Source organism: Homalodisca vitripennis, chromosome 5 (genome assembly GCF_021130785.1).
Source record: "Homalodisca vitripennis isolate AUS2020 chromosome 5, UT_GWSS_2.1, whole genome shotgun sequence".
In the NCBI taxonomy this organism is placed as follows: domain Eukaryota; kingdom Metazoa; phylum Arthropoda; class Insecta; order Hemiptera; family Cicadellidae; genus Homalodisca; species Homalodisca vitripennis.
The window spans coordinates 93,714,198-93,734,403 of NC_060211.1; the positions used below are offsets into that span (position 1 = coordinate 93,714,198).

Below are 20,206 nucleotides of genomic sequence, written 5' to 3' on the forward strand. Positions count from 1 at the left end.
CATTTAGGGTTTTGTGCAAAATTAGTTTTTATTCCGTATAAAAAAGATTTAAATTATGATTTTTATAGAAATATAGATGTTACAAATGTTTGTTTAATCTCCTGTAGTTTACTATTATCAGAATAATATTCGTGCAGCTATCTCGGAAAAACACCCAGAGTCATCCTCCCACCTAGACATTGAAGAAGGTGAGACGTCGGGTTCCAACTCACTCTAGGATTGTCAAATTCTACTGTAAATCCTCATTCGGGTTGCCCCATTGCAACGTTTATATTCTACTTTTAAAAGAGTCAGCCCTTATGAATTTGTACTGAGCCACGAAACTATCGAACAACCCTCTTCAGTATTGTACTGCCGTACGCCACACTTCAATAAGGATCGCATCAATAGTTAAGTGAAAGGTATCGAGGAAAAATAAACACATTTTCTCTGGCTCATACAACCATAAACAATCACAAGTACAGCGAATCCGGCACGAGCTTGTCCGAGATAGAGCTCTGACAAAGTCACATAAACTAAAACTTCTCCGGCTCGCACTGTACCTGTACTCGTTGCACGACTTTATTAAATTGGCTTCCATCGATTTCATTTTCCAATTACGTACGTTCGTGCCGTGAGGGGAGTCGTGCTCACTTCAACGCTCACATTTCATTTATGTCACAAACAATCTGGAATCTTCTCCGCAGAGGGTGGCTCTGGCGAGTTGTCTTTGGGGCCTGTGGATGACTTCAAGCACTACACGTGTTCCACCCACCTAAGAATGCTCCATAGATAATAGCAGGAGAGTAGCCAAATCGTCCCTTTCAACGACCCACAAAATTCATCAAGAGCATAAGCATATCATTAACATTTGTTGCTGAACTAAAACAACAAATAAAGAGTAAAAATGGCGCAAAAACTGGTTCGGTCTGTGCAGCTCTAGCTGACATGCTTACACTAGAGAGGGCGCTTTAGCTGGCCGACTGTCATTGACTATTAATATGTTTTGACTATAGCAGGATGAACTTAGATATAGAGCTCTGTTAATTTTCATTTCTCGAAACTCTTGGCTAAATACGGTACCAGGGAAAATTATCCACGCAAATAAAAAGAATTTTTTTTATAACGCACTTCGGACATCGTCTTTAATTTTTAAATGAGTTGTTGCGAATAGACGTACGAACATATTGTTGCTCTTTTGCTCAATTAATGATAATTAATATTAGTTTTATTGAGTACATGTTTCAGAGTATAGTCTGTATGGAGTTAACATACAACATGGTGCTTGTGAGTTCTGGCTGTTGAGTGTCAATCGCTTTCATCGTCAGTACCCTAATCCTTGTACAAGGTACAGACCATTTCCACGTTTGATAGCAAAGATTAATCTAGTTTTAATGTACAATGAAAGAGATCAAAGCAAAAAAGATTGTTAAGATGGGAACAACACGTAATTTATTCTGATTCCACAACACTTGTGATTGTAGTTTCACTATGCCAGGAATAGAGTTTGAAAGTTTTATCAGATAAGAAATTCATTCCTTGACAAGATAGAGATTAATCATTTGTGAGGAAAAGATTATTTGTGATTGTTGAAATTGAAAAATAGTCGTTGGTATGTGCCAATAGTATGATTAATTGTACTTTAGCACCAAAAACATAATGATAGCATTGAGTTTCACTGAATACATCGAAACCAACAAAGTTTTTTGACACAGTGATAGAGTATAGAAGTGGTCACACCTAATAATCGTTCCTCAGTGCGAATGATCGAAACTATCAGCAGTTGTGGTGGTGAGTGAATCATTGTTGGGCTCACCAATATACCTAGTTATAGGCTTTTATTATTACTAATGACTTTTACGTCCAATGTTAGACGCGTTGAATATATAAGGTGTTGTTTGTCTACAGTTAATAATCGGGATGTTGTACGCATTACTCTCTTTATTCAGTGAATGGTTTGGAAATATCTTTACGAGATATTCCATACAGAGTTTCATTAACGTTATACCTTGATAATAAATCACCAGCTTTCAGGAGCGTGAGAACAGTGGAATGATCAATGACTCTGCAAATCTAATACGGTGTTAAGGGAAGTCACAAGGAGTCCTCACACGGGATAAAAAAGATTTGTACAAGAACTGAATTTTCTAGTGATCTTAACGCGGATGAAATTATTTACAAGACATACATAACAAAAGTGATAGAGAAACTAAAACATAGTAGCATGTACAAGCATGTTTCTCATCGGTAAAAAGTAAAGATATGCGACAACAAGTGAAATAAAATGTACCGAAGAAGTAATATTACTAATAACTGAAATAATCTCTTTGATGTCGCTAAACGAAACTTGCAAACGACACATGCAAGGAAAAAGAATATTATGGAAATTAAACATTTAATACGATTCAATGCCTCTATTCATATAGACAGAGCTGTTAAAGCCGAAAATCCTCACATTTAATATATAAAGGCCTAACTCCGCCACAAAATAGACTTTTTCCTTTATTCATAATTACGAGTATGCTCATCTCCTCCAAGCTACATCTCACTACACCTCCTCATAGCATGAAGATTCGTGACTATTTACTAAGCGTAAGTCACTTTATTACGCAATGAATTTGTCTGATTTAAGAGTACTAAATGGATCTATAACCTGATAGATCTCTAGGAGCAATTCCAAGTGGCAAGTAGTAGGTTGAAGAAAGTCGTAAAAGTAATCTCGGGGAAATTTACAGAACGAATTATTTTTTATTTTTTGAGGATCTTTCCATGTATAAATAAACGTCGTGTCATGTGTGTTTTAAACGTCGTTGGAGGTATTACACAGTCTTCAATGAACTCTAGCACCGTAATCGCTAAAGGTTGCCTTTTGCCCAGCTGAGTTGTAAATTGTTTGTTCACTGGGGCAAGAAGATGAAGGAATCCTCACTGCACTTAAATTTATACGGTTCTGCGACAGTGCCAGGATCCTTAGGTAGTGTTGTTGTATGTACCTCCTAGCAAGATCCTGTGGTACATACACCACTACCTGCCATAATACTTTGGTGAAAGGAGAGACTCTCTCTGAATCAGTCTCCATTCGTCAACGCAGGCATTAGGAGTTCTCCCTCACGTTAAAGCTTTCAAAACCTTTAGCACTTTTAACCCAATTTAACAATCAGCCTCCGCAGTTAAGTAGACTTATCAATTAAGCTATACCTTTACTCGATATCTCGACATTTTTATTTGGATATACAATGGGTCGCCCATATAGAAGTGATAACATCGGGTTTTGGTGTATCCAGTGTAATTTTAACTGTGACCTTTAAGCCAGCCAGAAGTTAGCCCTCATGCGGAATGCTGAAGGGTTACCGACCACCAACACCTATATAATACTACATCTCCCTTATCACCCTCATTCCTGCTTCTGAGAAATGCCGTCAGTCTTCACACTGGCATGTCAGACATTTAGCTCTTGCTATCATGTTTGCACTAGATAGGATACTGTTGGAAAGTAGTTTAACGGCTCTAGAATTTGGGAGGAGTTCGACTGTCAGTCTCTGGACATTTGTAATAAATGTGACTCACCTTTCCTGGTATCCCGAGTCTGGACAGTGCACTCGCGTCCTTAACACGAACGTATATGACATGAGGAAGGCCACAATTAAGCTTGTGTTATAATTACTACTCTTGTAATCCAAAGCTGCCTAAGTTGTGAATAGAGGTCTACAGGTTGATTAACACAAGGTGGCCACTATTAGGAACTCAGAAAGCATTAACTTAACAGAGAACTTAAATTGGGAACCTTGTCTTATTTTCATACTTATTGCAATGCAGCACTATCGTATAATTCGAAGACTGTTTTATTCTTGGTGTTATTTTGATATATTTAACCGTTTAGCCACTAGAAGCACTGCAAGTTTCAGAAACTCTTTTTTCAGCAGTTTTATCATTTATAGAAAAATAGGGGTTTCCATAAGAAAGCTCAAGATGGTCACCATATTGGGAAAGGAGGCCGAATTTTAATATGTTATCTTCGTAAATATAATAAGCATACATATAGCACAAGGTAAGATCCCCAATTTAAATGTTGCTGTAAAATTAATACTTTCTGATATTCCAATGGTTGCCACCTTGAGTTTTTAGCCCTGCGTATTGAATAGTGTGCTTGTCTTAAAGCTTGGCCGTCAATTTTAATAATACTTTACAGCTGGATTTGCCCCAAATTTACAAAGACTAGAAGAATATTATCTGTTTTCCCGTCGTCACCGGAGAATCTGATAGCTTTATTCAGCGGACTGTTCGGTTTGTTTCTATCCCAATCTGAACTGTTAGAAACACCAAAAATATAGTTCTTAGATGCAGCAGCTATTTGAGCCTGAGAACAGGATATAAAGCGATCACCTTAACTGTGAGACATAGTCGAGGACAGGTGCTTCGCTCCATCCCTCTGTAGGGCTACCAAATAAAAAGGAGGGAATTGAAAAAGTGTCACTGTATTTGGAACATCTTTCTCATCATTCTTTTTCTTTTCTGCTTACATACAATGTACAACAAATACGTTAATAGTTGATGCAAAGTTTTAAAGGATATTATTTTTACATTGTTGTGTATTTGTTGTGTAAATAAATAATTAAATGTTTTCTCACAAGAAGAGTTTATCCTTGTAGTAGGTAGCTAGTGAAGAGCTATTGAAAGTCACAAAACAACTGATTTTTCTTCACACAAGTTCCACAACCTAAAGTGAATAAAACGTATAAATATTTGTACGTATAAGCTTTAAAATCGACATTACTTGCTGATTATGCCTTCTATTTCACTATATTATAGTAACTGTTATCTCTGTGGTAACACTACAATTAGTTATGAATTCCGAATAAGATTCAATTTGCCAACGATTGAAATTATTTTAAAATCTAACCATGGTTAGTGAAATGGCACCAATAACACGTAGATGAACGTTATTTTATTGTGGTGTTTCATTAACAAACAATATGAATTAATAACCGATAAGTCTATGCTGTCAGTGAGTTCACTTAAAATGAGTACCCACAAAGTTTGTGAAAAATTGTATAAACAATATCATATTTCATTATATACATTGATCATCACCTGGTACCGTCTGATTAGACTAGGTCACGTGACCGTTTTCTGTCGTCTCTCCGTCACCACAAGAAACCCCCCCCCCACATCAACTGTATCTGAATGGGTCAATACATTCTCTGATAATCGGTACGGAAGTAAATAGAATTCATGTTTACTTTGCCTAAATACTATTTATAAACAGGTTTCAAGGTTGTATTCTGTCGATAAGAAGGCTAATCCATCCCGTATATTAAAAGCTCGCGCTTTGTGTATACCATACTCTTGAACATGAATAATTGTTCGGTACGTACAGAAATCAGTTAACTCAAAAACATTGTTACAATATATATAATAATAACTACATAATTTCACCTCAATAATATTGCTGGTGAATATGTATTAATGGAATTAGCTACTATAAGATGAACTGTAGATTATGTCGTGTACAAGAGAATCGTCGTATGAAGTTTTAGCCTGGCTCCGAGGACCTGTAGTGAGGATGCGGAGATGTGCTGTTTAGGCAGCGCAGTGGCCATGGAGGAAGCCACAATGCTCATAATAAGGTTAACGTACTTATCGCTTAATTGGATATCCCTGGCATAATAGAGTGGTTTAGAGCTCGTCCTCTACCGCAGAACAATTAAAGCCCGGCCGTGGCCTGGCCGCCGCGCAGAGCTGCAATCCTCATTTCTCGATGTCAACCCGGATGTGTGGTGTGCGAGGAACGGTAAGACCCAGTCTCAGAGACTGACCGTAGTCGCCAGAACATGACGGTCGTCCGCCCTCGGCCACGTACTGGCGACTGGCGAACCATGCAACAAGCAGGGTGAACTTTATCGTAGCCATGTTACAGAAGCGCTTCTGGGTTACCAAATACGAGTTTGACTCTTTTTCAGACGCAGAGCTAATACAGCGCATACATACATTACATAGATAAAAAAAATATTTAATAGTAAAAAGGTATTTAAACCAGTATTGTTTATGGCTTTGGTATTGGTGTATTGGTTATTGTTTGTGGGATAAAAAAACTTATTCCAACGCCACATTGTTTTTACTGTAATAATAGTTAAACATGATATATTTGAAAATTAATTGAAATTAGTGACTACGTTATTAAATTTTACATTACATTCGAGCTTGATTAATGTACATGATTATTGCCCAAGAAGAATTTGACTAGGTAAAACTAATTTATTATGATATATATATATATAATTTAGATCATACATAGATTTTATCTTAAAATTAAATACTACATCTGATCAATTAGCTAGAAGAATACTGGTTCATACAATTTAAACTATTGTACTGTACAAAAAGCATATTTATTTAGCAAGGATAATATATAGAATGTAAATGTAATTATTTTCAAACCTTTATGAAACAAAAAACAGTGGAAATTTAATTTTTATTTTACTTTATTGTAGTAACAAAGTTCGAACGTTAATTCAAACAAACACCATTATGTTTTACAAAATATTGTGCATTAATCAACTATTTTTATAATTAATTATGTTGTTATAATTCTATTAAAACAAGTAAAATTCGAATCCATATCTGTAGTTACTCATGACAAATACTTCATGTTTGTTAAAATGACGTTACAACGAGGCTAATAAATATGGACTTAATGCGACCGGGTGTGATAGTTCTCCCGTTACGGTAAGTTTTCAAAATTAGTCCTGACTGTCTAACGTGGAAAGTTAGGCTCAATAAAATATGCAATCCAAACTGTAGATCGAGCTTGGATTAAAGGAAGCAGTTACTGTCACGATATTGGATTTTTTATATCCTTTAAAAAGTAACATAACCTACTTTAGGCGTAAAAATCCAAAGTATATTCGCGAATCGGTGAAACAACAGTACCTGCCAATAAAAGGAAAGTTGACGGTGTCAAGCAGAGGCAGCAACGGCGGTGACGGCAACGACACAGCCACAAATCCAACGGCACATGTCTCGCTGAGCGCAGCGATCACTGAGAGCGGAACCTTGACCGCACTCTGGCAGCACCTGACTGGCCTGCTCGCTGTCCCACGCCGGAGCCGCCGGCAGGGAGGGGGGCAGGGCATCGACACCGCCACCGCCGGGGAGGGGAAGAATGGAATTCTTAATAATTATTTTGGTGTGAGTGTGTGTGTTGCGTGCGCCGGCGTGTGAGTGCGCGTTATGAACCGAGCTACTACACCACAACGACACGAGAGACCTGTCTGCGTCCCGTGTCAGAGTCACCCGCCAGCGTCATTGAAATCTCTGAATCCAGCAGACTACTACGATCTCGTACATGACTACAGAAAACGTGTTATCGAAGTAAGCACACCTATCTCAGCATCGGTGCTTCCATCCGATCATTTTGGATTCTGTTATCGCTCCCATTGGATATTCGCTGATATTGATAAATAAACATGTATTGAAATCCTGCTTTTCCAACAACTTCACCACAAGTCTCTCTAGGCCTTTCACTTAATTGAGAACTACATTTTATTCGTAGCAAGACTAATCTTTTCGGTATCGTTGAAGTCTCTGATGGCTTGAATATTTATACCTGTAGAAAGAACATAATATTAATTTAAAAAATCCCATATTTTTAATTCTAAATACTATTAAACCTATTTTAAAATCCGCAAGTACAACACATGTGTTTTCTAATCAAAACCTACTTTATTTTTAGCTAATTGAAATCTCACCCTATTAGATAACTACAGCAACAGATAAAAACACATATTTAAAAATTAATATTACTAACAATAACTTGAAGTCTCTGTAAATATTGGTATTAAATTGAACATCCACACCCATTGATAAACTACTATTCCTGATATTAAAAGATATATCTTGGCTCTCGGAGCTTCGGACCAGTAATACCAGACGTTAAAGTCTCCAATCTGGTCGGTCAGCTATTGGGGATTTTTACGAATTATAATACATAGAAATAGAAAGCAAGTTGTCCTCTTCTTCGTGTCTGTGATGCTTTCTACCCTACATTGATTGCAAATAAATTAGTTTTATCACTAAGGCAACATCCATGAAATCATTTTAGGACTGAGAACAAACACCTGAATAACTCAAAAATGTGTTCAGTGGTCATACTCAATAAACGTTGCTATGTCTTACTATGCGAGTATTTGTCATATAGCTTTCTATTTATATGGAAGGGAATTTAGAAAAAAATTACGTATCATCAAAAATAAAAGCCGATTAAACTTGTTTAACAATATCCTATACTAGTTATATAAATATAATACACATACAATTATAATAGTTATACAACTAATTATAATTTTAGTGTACTCGTGTGAGTTGTTGAAACTCCTATAATATGCCGTGAGAAGTTGATGATGCATTTGGAACTGTTGTATGGATCGGGTTTTGTATTACAAGTTTCAAACATGACTCACTTATTACTCAAATATAAAAAAAATACTGAAAGATTTCAAGAGGGATTTTAGAAGTGTCTTAAACACATAAAAATATTAATTTAACAAGTGTTCCTGGTATATAATTATAATTCTTATACTACACGCAGGAATCAATAGCATTAGTGTTTGAGGTACTGCAAGAAAATAATGTTTACCTCAACAAGAATACTAGCAAACAGAGAAAGGAATAAGAGAGTTGGATCCGTTATTCCCTCGTGCTGATGTGTCCACAGTTCCTAGATGAGTTTTGTACAAAATAAAGTTGATATACAATATTTCCCAGTATTGAGCTGTGAAGTGTGCAAGAGCGCTGTAGGATTTACTCATACAATAGGGAGCAATGGACCATAAGATACGCCTTTGACAAAGCAGGAGATGAGGCTGAAGGCCACAGAAGGAGTTCATGCTAGAAAGTCACATGGGCGGTGAAAAACACGTGGTTTGAGAGAAAATAGGGACATTGAAAGTAAACAGGGAGTGAGTGGAACGAAGCGATGAAAGAGGTTCCTTGGGCACGCTACTACGTAAACACAGGTATGTAAACAAACTGTCTCTATTGACTGGGTCACCTACAGGATAGAATCGTAGGCTCTCCTACAGGTCCATTCATCTCATTTTGTCGGAATTGAAATAATAAATAATGCAAAATATGGAATAAACCTTCCCTCTTTAGACTACATAGAAGAGACCGAGGTAATATAAAGAACCGGACAAGATGACCATTGTCTTATTTGTCAGTTTCCACTAGGTGGCAGCACCAGCGGACACTATCTCCTATCTTCCGTTCGTTAAACAACTTTATAACGTATAAGATTCGATTTCATCTTGAATTGTAAATAAGCTCTTCTAAAGATACAGGTAAGATGTTTCGTTTCCCTTTAATATTTTATATTAGTATAATATAATATTAGATGGCGAACTCATCATCTTGCCCCGTGTTTATTAAACTAAGTATGATTATGATTCTGGAGCTGTTGTTTTGACTTAATTAGGTATTCGTTACTTATAAACCATATGCCAAAATACCAAATAAATATTTTATTTATTTTGTTTAAAGGTATATTTTTATAGTGAATACTTAATCATAATTGTTTATTATAACACACACACACACACACACACACACACGCGCGCGCGCACACGCACACACACACACACACACACACACACACACACACACACACACACACACACATAATGATATTTCAGATATGGTTAGACACTAAGAGACGAAATAATCAAAAGAGAATGGAGCAAAGATTATATGACCTCTGTTCTAGAAATTGTAAAAGAAGGACGTCTAAACCTTGGTTGCTGCAAATGTGTTTAACATACCTGACGTACACCTTTATGCCGCTTGAAAAATATGAAAGTTTAATGATGCATTTTATAATTTGTAATAAGCTTTAAGAAAATATTAATTTAAACTTAGTAATTAATTGACCTAGCCTCTTGTTCGAAATCTTGTTATTAAATCTGTAAAATCTGAAGTCCTGAAACTTTTTTCACTAAAAGGCTAATTTGTATTTTAGGAGATGCCGGTTAATGAAGTGAGATTTGTTGAAGTCTTCATTTGTTGAAGCGCTGCACAGAAAGAAGATTTGATGATCTATTTCACAGTAATGGACAAAGTGTTATTTCTGTTAACAAATAAATAGTGTAGAAGACTGGTTTTTTACATTGCTGAGAATGTGGTATTTCTCATCCGTTCAAATGGATTCAAAGATGGCGGGAGAAGATTATTTTAGGGTAGCTAATTTTATGAAGTAACATAAACCTAGTGTATGCAAATCAAAAGCACCATCGACTGCCAGAGTAATCGTAGATGGGGCTTTCAACATTTTAAGGGAGCAACGGAAAAAATGTAAAGTCCCTACAATGCAGCTGAGTCAGGTCTGTTCACTGTGACTAATAAGCTACCCATGGTTGTCAATCGTACAGGATCTAGAGGAGGTTCTAAAATTGTTTCAGCAGAAAAAATAAGAGGTGTAACAAAAATTTTTGCACCAGCACTATTAGCTTTCATCTGCCACATGTCGGATTTTTGCCAGAAAACTAATGCTTCCTGAACTTGTAGAAAGAGCCCCACCAGAACTTAAGGCTACTGTAGTGACAACAGCTGGAGCAATGAGGGCAACTTTTTATCCCTTTTGAAACACTTTTATATTTACGTGAAGCCAAGCAGAGAATCTCTATTCTGTTTACTATTGACAATCACAAAACTTACATAATTTTGGACGCTATCTTATATAGCAGAGAGAAAAACATGATCATGGTTGGGTTGTCGCCCCACACATCACATCATCTCCAACCCCTTGATGTGTCATCTTCGACCCTTTAAAAACTATAGCCAATCATGTTCAGTCATCCAGAACAACCTATCACAGAAAATAATATTGGTGAGGTTTTGAGTACCCCTTACTTCAAATCAGCTACAGTTGGAAATGCCACGAATTGGATTAAATAAAGTGGGATCGAGCCTTATAATCCCCTTGTGTGTAGCGAACATGACTTTACTGCTGCATAACTACCGATCATGATGTTTTTGGTGATGAAACTGAGAATAATAGGGCTAATCCTCGGGCACTCTGGTAGTAGAAAACCACATATAAACCCTCCAGAAGAACCAAAACATATAGCAAATACTGAGTCCAATGCACCAAAGAATCCTGATAGTGTTTTAGATTTCCAATCATTGCCAAAAGTAAAACAATGTTGGAAAACAGAAAAAACGAAAAACAGAGGTCAAGCGTTCTAACAAGTACACCCATCAAAGAAATGTAAGAACAAAAAGAAAATCAAAAGGAAGAACAGAAAAGTTAAAAAAAAAACAAAGAAAAAAACCTCGGTAAACTCAAATGGGAGTAAAAACGTAAACTAAGTCCCTGTAGGCCTAAGTTTATAAAATCCAGGCCAAACACTCCAGTTCCATTTAATTCAAAGGATGGTGATATAAGATGTTTTGCTTGTGAAAATGAATATTGTGACCCACCAATAGAAGAATGGATCCAGCGCTGCAAATGCCAAGAGTTGTGTCATGAAGCATGTTCCAATTATGACAATTTTCATATGCGACTATTGTTAGCTAAACACTTTAATTTTACGTTACAATGCATTATGCTTAGTTTGATGCTTTGTGAGATGTGAAAACACAGTTATCAGATGTTAAACCATAGAGTATATTCAAAATACATTCAACTTTTTCAGTGGTGTCATCTTGCCCCAGCCCCAGTACTGGAGCTATATGACGATTTGTCAAGGTTATGAAAAAATAACATTATCACTTTTTTATCTGACAAATAAAATGGTAATATGTCTAATACCTTAAAAGGCTATTCTAACAGTGCATGTAAAATTAAATTTACTATCCGTTTATAATATCTTGCACGTTAAAAAATATCTTGCTCTGAAAAAGATTAAATTAAGAGACTATTACGCCCTGTTTCTACTAATAACTGTATTATGAATAATGATGAAAATGTAAATAAAATCAATCAACACTGGAATAGTTTTGGACTCTTGGTTATTTGAACAATATCCTGGTTTTTTTATAAAATTAAAACACCAGAAAGTTTATGTTAAGAAACAAAGTATTGTGTGCCAGAATAGGTCAATTGTTCTTAAGTCGCTTTTGATGCTTATGTAAATCCACAAACACTCTCAAATAAGAGAAAACGTTCCAAACCTTCTTTATTCACTTTAAATGTGCCAAAACGGATATTAATTCCACTTAAAATATAAATTATTTTTTTACCCATAACACCTAATTTATTCTATTTTATTTATTGAACTGAAGTGAATTTATACACTATAGCATAAATAGATGTACCGTACATATACGTTTCTATCACGAATGTACCACCTCAAGATGTAAAGTTATGTAGAAATCCCATAAACGTAACGTACAATGTCCAGCAGACAAGTATAGGCTACATAAATATACTGATCATCCTTGTTGGCCACTTGCATGCGTTATGTGCATTTTGAACAAGAATTAAGCTCTTTCATTACTTTTTCTAATTGGCATCAACGCTAGTATAAAATACTTCTGTTTTGTTAGGAACGAATAATATTTTTTATATTATTATTTCATTCTTTTTCTTACTTTTGGAAACAAGTAAAATATACATTATCGCAGTTTTGAATATTTCTGACAAGGAGAAAATCGACTGTCTTGGATTTTGGTTCACAACTAATACAAAATCATTAGAAATAGTAATTAACAAATGCTATTCAAATATAAACACATGGCTTATCGATTGCCGGGTCAGGGGAGATGTTCAGTGAATTCATACACAAAGTTGGGTTTTCAATAATTGTTAAAACTAAAAAAGGAGCACATAGATAACGTTTTATACTTATAAGGTATAGAAATAATAAGATAATACAAATTACAAGGAACTGATATGGATGTATTACGCCATTGTAGACCAAAATCAACAGAAGTGTAAACTAAGATTAACAGGATTGTTATACATATTATATCAGGATCAAAAATAGTTCACCCAAAGTAATTGATTAAACACAATCTGATTCGCTCAAAATGGATGATTGTTTTTAGCAAACAATATTCTACGAAACAATGATATTTGTTTAGAGGAATAAACAGTTTTTTTTATATTTCTGCCTCAATTAAAGTGGTTTGTTGGTAGTTTCTTTTATAATATTAATTCTCCAATTTCAATTTTTATATTTAATAAAATGATAAAAATTACAAGTCGTTTCATATAATATAAATAATTTTGTTTAATTAATTATATAATGTTAAGATACAGCCACTTAAACAAAGACGGTAAATTGATACCACAGCATGTATATTTAAAACGTAACAAGTGTTATTTGTAATGTTGAGTTAATGTGTTATACTCTATGTATTGTATACGAGTACTGTTTTAGGGGACCATTTTTACCACTTATTTTCAATTTGATTAAAAAAGACGAGCTTACATACAACACTGGAACGATCTTTAAATCTTTTCTACCCGATATTTAATAAATATTAAACATTATAATAAGGTTTTATAATCATTATCCTGCCAAATGTTTTAGTTGTATAGCCAAATTTAAATACGTAGGCTAAAGGCTGCATATGATTTTATTGCATTATATTTTTAGATTATATTATGCTTTCATTTTTTAAATAGCTGGTTACATAAATAGTTTAGTAAACATAAAAAACTGGCAATAAATAGTATTACTGAAATGAATTAAAGTCCTTTATATAAAATTCCCAGATATACCCTGTAAAGGTACATGTCAGTTAATGCGTTACCGTCTTTTATATTGATGTATCTGAAGAAAATATAGTTTTTAAATAAAGGAATTCGATGTGATTAGCCCTTCCGAAGTTTCGGGGTGTTTTTAATTGCATTCAAAACAACAGGCACATTTAACTTTAAGTGGCTATACATACATTTACATAAATTAACACAAATATTTCCGCTCTTGGCTATACATTCCTTGGTAACAAAATTATTACTCCCATGCACTCGTACATCTTTGTTACCCAAAGCACGTATAGTTTATCGAAAATAAATTCATATTTTTAATTTAATCAACTGAAAACATCTTATTTGGATTAAGCAGGTTGTAAAAATGTTGCAAATAACAATATAAAGAATATTATTAAATAAATATACCATATTATATATCCACTAAAATTCCCACCGAAGATACTTCAAGAGTGTCTGCTAAGTTAACGGCTTATATTTCCTTGTGACTGGGGGACTGTAGTGAAAACAGCGGAGGTTTGGTTGTGATAATAGATTTATATTATTTGCGTCTTCGTCTGTGTCAGTCATACTGAACAGATAGAGGAACTGAAACGCACAAATACCCTATATATTGGGGTGGCCAATTTCCTATCTTAATATTATAAACAATCTTTGAAATGTAATAATCACGCCCTAAACTGGCTGAGATTAATTTTGGTATCCCTCAAGGGCCAGAACTTAGGCCAGTTTTGTTTTATCTCTACGAAAATAGTTGTATATTATTAATCAGTCATGAAAACAGTGTCAAGTATGCTAATGAAATTGCTATAGTATCTTCCGATCGTAATAAAGGAGAAGTTGAAATTAAGAGCATTATAGCTGTATCTCAGCTATATCAATTATAGTAATGAATTTTTAATAGCAATGCTCCAATTTTAATACAAACAAAAGTTTGGTTAGAAACATAATCATTATTATCAGATCGTTATATTGTGATCTACAAAGTAAATATTGGTAGAACACTAATCATCAGTAAAATATTTGGGACTACACGTAGGTTTGATTTGGAGGTCCAATATTATATCGTTTTGTGCATCAGTGTATCATCTAACCTCAAGGTCCAGTTCATGGAATTCCACCATAGTTATACAATTGCTAAATTATATAACTACGAGTATGTTGGAATTGTGAAACTATTATTTGCTTAATTTAGTGTTATAGTAGAAGGTGCAACTATAACGCCAGCATAAATGAAGGCCAGCACATTTTATATGACCAACATTACTCGGCTCAATGTCTTTTGAAACTCCCCAGTATAACAATTCCTCATTGTTGTCCTTTTCCTCATCCATCATGTAAGTAAATAAAGGATTACCTTAACAATGAGTAGTATCAGTGGGGGGCAATATGCCTATTTAGAGAAAACTACAGTTTTAAAAAAGTGCTTTCAAATACCTTTACTTAATTCAATTTTTTTTAATCAATTTTGATTATTAGTGTTGTCTTAAATTAGTTTTATATACTGTATTTTTTTAATATTAACTTTTAAATATACGTAGAATGTCAATATATTTCTCATGGTCACTGACAATGAAAAAGATTAAATTATAAGGCCTAAGTAAAACATGTGCCACATTACTTTTACTTAGCTTTCTTAGTTTATAACATTACTATACACTATACACTATACTATACTATACACTGATCCCGATGAAGATTATCTTCAGGCATAAGAAACCAACCTTTATGTCATTAATACTGACTACCTTAAACTCTAACGGTGCTAGAAATTTTGAGAATTATTAAAATTCCGTTCAAACCATAACATAATGAGATACTTTTCCTCAATATTTGGTTAACACATACTATGGACTTTAAAATGTTTTGTAAAATTTATTTACTTATCGTGCTTATGCCTATTCAGATACTTGAAACAGACTGTGTTTGAAATATTTCTAAACACATTCTCTTCAAAGTTGGTTTCCCTGCCTTCCAACTCAAACAATGTATTTACTTTTTAACACCACAATAGGATACTTTGAAAATATGATGTTCGACTCCTTGACTTAGTTTTTTATATAAACCACAACTTTGTGTTAGCAGAATGTATCTAATGTTTTTCATAATATTTTTAAATATTTATGTTGCAACAATTGCTCAAATATCCGCTCAGCACGTGACCAATCTCTAGGAGTAAATCATACATTGGAATTTTAATACCGCGAGCTCAAAACGATTACTAGGAAACAACGTTTCGGTTCTTTAAACAAATTCTGCATCACCTTCCATGAAGTTAATGATTATTGTGGTCGGTCACAGTGTTGGTATTCCCCCAGAGAAACATTTTTATAGCTGGTCGTTAAGCTTGCCTGTGCGAACATTTTATGATGTGGAGTTTCTTTAATTTCTCCGAAAATACGCACGTAGTAGCAAGCGACTTTTATAACTGCGGGGGCCGTCTTTAACAGCCTGGGAGGCGTTGCCCAATAAGACGGGGGAGCAGTTAGAGGAACACGTGCTAAGGTAAACTGCCATTTAAGGCTTCAATCTGCCATATTGTGTCCTGAGTACAAAGATGATGAATAGAGGAAGCTCACTTCGTAATCATTAAACCTGAGTAAGTGGAGGCTTTAAACTTGACAGCTTCTAGAGACTTGTGTACAAAAAAGAGAATTCTGATTTAAAGATTTATTCTAATGAAACCCTTCTGGAGTTTTACCTTCCTCCCAAAGACCATCGATGGTCTCTGATGTAATTGGAGAGTTTCTTCCTAAACGTTTCCACTTCTCCTGGTATTTTTCGTACTGAGATATACTATTACTTTACGACAAGAATGAGTCTGGTGATTTTGCTTTCTCAAAAAGACCACCAATGGTCTCAGATATGTTGGAGGGTTTCTGCGTGAACGTTTCCATTTCATAAATAGTATTTCGTACTGTGACCTGAGTAAACATTACCATTTCTTCTGTTATACTCCGTACTGTGATATATTAATTTCTTTAAGACAAAGAAGTCTGGAAATTTACCTTTCTCAAAAAGACCATCAATAGTCTCAGATATAATGGAAGAGTTTTGCGTGAACGTTTCCATTTCATAAAAAGTATTCCGCACTGTGATATTCGTAAATATTACCACTTATTCTGTTACACTTCGTACTCTAATTTACAAAAAGTGCCTGTAAATTTAGATTTCTCACAAAGATCTTTGATGGCCACAGATATGGTTTGAAAGTTTCTGCGTACACGTTTTCATTTCTCATGGTATGTTCCGTAATGTCTGTGGAGATTTACAGTTCTTAAAAAGGCCCGAACGTTTTAAACATTTTCTAGAAAAAAGTTGGAGTTAACAACTAACTAAGTTGGTCTGTTATACGCAAAGAATTTAGTGGCCTGGTATAACCACTTTTATCAGTAAATACTATTGAAATAAAATATGGTGATTTTCTTTCGTCCTGTGAAGGAAACCAAGCAAAATTGGCTTTTGTATGCAAAATGATTATTTTAAGTAGAAATTAATTCATGCAGTACATTCCAAAAGTGAATTGTATTGCTTTCCTTCTTAGCATTTTGTGCACTATGAAGTAATATTTTATATTAGTTATGATATCAGAGTAGTTTCATAAAAATTGGAGCATTATAAATGTTTTTAATTTCATATGTGAGTATATTTGGCGAAACCAGTATGTGATAATATTTTAGAAGACTACCGATTTTGTGTGCAAATCCTTATGGTAATGTTGTTTTGTAAATAATTTTAAGAAAATGTCATTTAACTAACGTTTTATTATAGTGAACCATAAAAAGCTTTTAAGCTGTATTAGAACTGAATACATCAGTCTTAGCTGCCTCGAAAACGTATGGTTATTTACTACTACAATCTTAAACAGCGATAATTAAAGTTTATCATTCATCAAACTTAAAATTGTGCATTCTAAAGGTAATGTTTCTAGAGTGTATGGATAAATATCTATTGATGTGCTCAATTTCATATGTAACATAAAAAGTTAAATCAAATGAAAGTTCTCTTTTTTGCTCTAGGCTAAATTAGAATAAAAGCAACAACTCAACACCCTGAAGCAATAAATATAATAGTTAAGAGATATAATCAGCATCTCATCCCCTACCTTACTATTGACTTCATGATGCTAATTTCATTCTTATCATAGTTTCGAAATTTGTCAAATACACAGCCTACACAGCTAGCCTTAAATACACATTCATCTGAGATGTAGCAAAACTCTTACATCTGTTTAACACATGACACAATTACGTTTTTTTTTCGAAATAAGATGTGTCAAAATTTTCAACATCAAAAAGTAGACTTTACAATTGTCAATATACAAGCCCACTTTCCTCAGATGCCATCATCCTAAAAATTGTAGAAGTGAGGAATTGTTGGGCAGAACCAGTGACGGGTTGACAGGCGACCTGTGGCGTGCGACTGTCCGCGACCCTGTTGGCCTTGGCGATGCGATATGGAACACCAATCCCGAGTATCCAACCCGTTCCAGCTACAGCTAGCTCCAGCTGCAGACTCCAGCCGGATAGTCTCTGTGGCTCTTGGGCCTTGGAGGCTTCCATCTCTACCAAGAAGTGTGTGATTATTTCATTGTATTCCAATTGTAAAGGCATCGCTACATCGAAAACCAACTAGAGTCTTCAACCCGCTTCAACTCTGACTAGCTCAAGCAGCAGCATCCACACAAATAAAGATTGGTCTCTTAACTACTTGTAATACATCACCCAAGGCTTCTACCCTGGTCAGCCTTATTGGATGAGCACACATCACCAAAACCAACGTCCACTCCAGCTCCAGCTCGTTTTCTGCCACAGCCTTCAGCCAGAAAACTCCAAAAGTCTTAAGTTCCTTAAGGTTTGTCACTTATTCCATGATTTATATCCTGGTGGATAATGGTGATTCAGTATGTATCTTAAATTCTTCTATCCAATCTAGCTCCAACTAGTTCCAGCAGCAGCCTCTAACCGAGTAGCCTAAATACCACCTACCATCTGTGTCCATTGCCTGATGCACGTATTTTGGCATTACGTTACAAAATCCACAGCATGTAGCCTTCCTTAGCCTCATAACCAGTTTTAGCTTTCATCCGATAAAATTTCCCACCTGTGGTATGATGTAATTCGTGAACGTGTTAATTCAGGATAAACATTTTAGTGTTTAGACAAATAATAAGAAACACAATGGATTGAACTAGAATTTATTATATAGGCTGAGGAACACTCCGATACTTTTATAGATGGAATTCAGGTTTCTTATTTAAAATAGGTTTTCGTGCAGGTACTTTAAGATAAGAACTTCCCGTTAGGACCAAGAACCTCTTAGAATAAATCGAATGTAAGTAATGAATATCTTTTATAGTTTAATTTAACTATTATTTCTTTCACTAATCTAAATATAAGTAATAACTTATTATTACTGTAAATCCGAATTATCTGTATTTTAAATGTAAAGTATTAAAAACGTTCTTAATAAATCGGTATAGTTTCGAGCCTTATCACTAATTTAATAACAATTGGTATGCACAATCAATTTTAGTTATTCAGCATTTCAAATTTTCTTTCGTAATTTTTTAATGTAATAAAGTTTATTTTGTAGATACTATCCTTTAAGCTATTTTATGGAAACACAAATCCTACAAGAAAAGAATTATACCTACCCATGTTTGAGATATGTTAGCACATATTCTCCTTGTGGAAAGAAAAATAATCTGCGATGAAACCACTTTACAAGAAACACTGCGAAAGAAAATTCGAAAGTTTTGCCAGAAAAAGCGTAACTTCCGTAGAATCTATCTATAAACAGAAGTCACCCCGGACTAGAAGACTTAAGACCGGTAGAAAACAGTGTTATACTAACCATATGGGTGGAATGGACGGACTCCTCAACACTTCCTCTTTTCAAGACTTCACATCACTAGGAGATGGAAAAAACGCGGCGGGAGTCTGTTGCCATGTTTCTGAGAATGCTGGCTGTGCCTGTCTACGCCTAGATGCCATGTAGGGACCGGTCCTCGCAGCGCTGCCTCTGCCTCTGCCCCTGCCTCTGGTTCTCTCTAGATCCAACTGGATTCTTCCACAAGAGTGCTTAATAGTGTGGATCTGAGTAGAGAGCTAGGTTCGGCTTCAGTACAACGACTAGTTCAATATACGAAAAGACGACAGGAGAGTCACCTAACGGGATCATGTTTACAAAGTAAAAAGTAGAGTAAACATTGTATTCAACATGTTTCGAAAGAAAGAACTGCTAGACGAATAAATTCCCCTGGCATAGACGTAACAAAGCTGTGAATATTTTCACATAAGTTACTCGGATTCTCTAGGATTTCTTGACATAGTTATATGGTATTTTCACAGTGACTTAAGAAAATCAAAGAAATAAACAGTGTATGTTACAAAGATTCGTTCTTTCCCTGACTATAACCCGAAAAACAACAGAACTTCCTTGACGCAAAACCATATAAACGATTATTTCGAAATGTTGCATGAGAATAGTAAGGATTTATACCTAATACCGGAA

The 20,206-nt window shown here is 34.9% G+C and overlaps 1 protein-coding gene across 2 annotated transcripts in view; it reads right to left on the minus strand.

The window, feature by feature from the left end:
• Nucleotides 1-19,619, minus strand: part of LOC124362535 — a 127,572-nt gene extending 107,953 nt beyond the window's left edge. The window contains exon 1 of one of the 2 annotated variants that reach the window (XM_046817127.1): nucleotides 19,547-19,619. In XM_046817127.1, the coding sequence (XP_046673083.1) occupies nucleotides 19,547-19,549 (3 nt within the window). In that variant the 5' untranslated portion in view covers nucleotides 19,550-19,619. Of the gene's footprint in view, nucleotides 1-6,909; nucleotides 7,071-19,546 lie in introns of those variants that run through there. The other variant, XM_046817129.1, reaches the window with a different exon arrangement.
• Nucleotides 19,620-20,206: the final 587 nt, after the last annotated feature.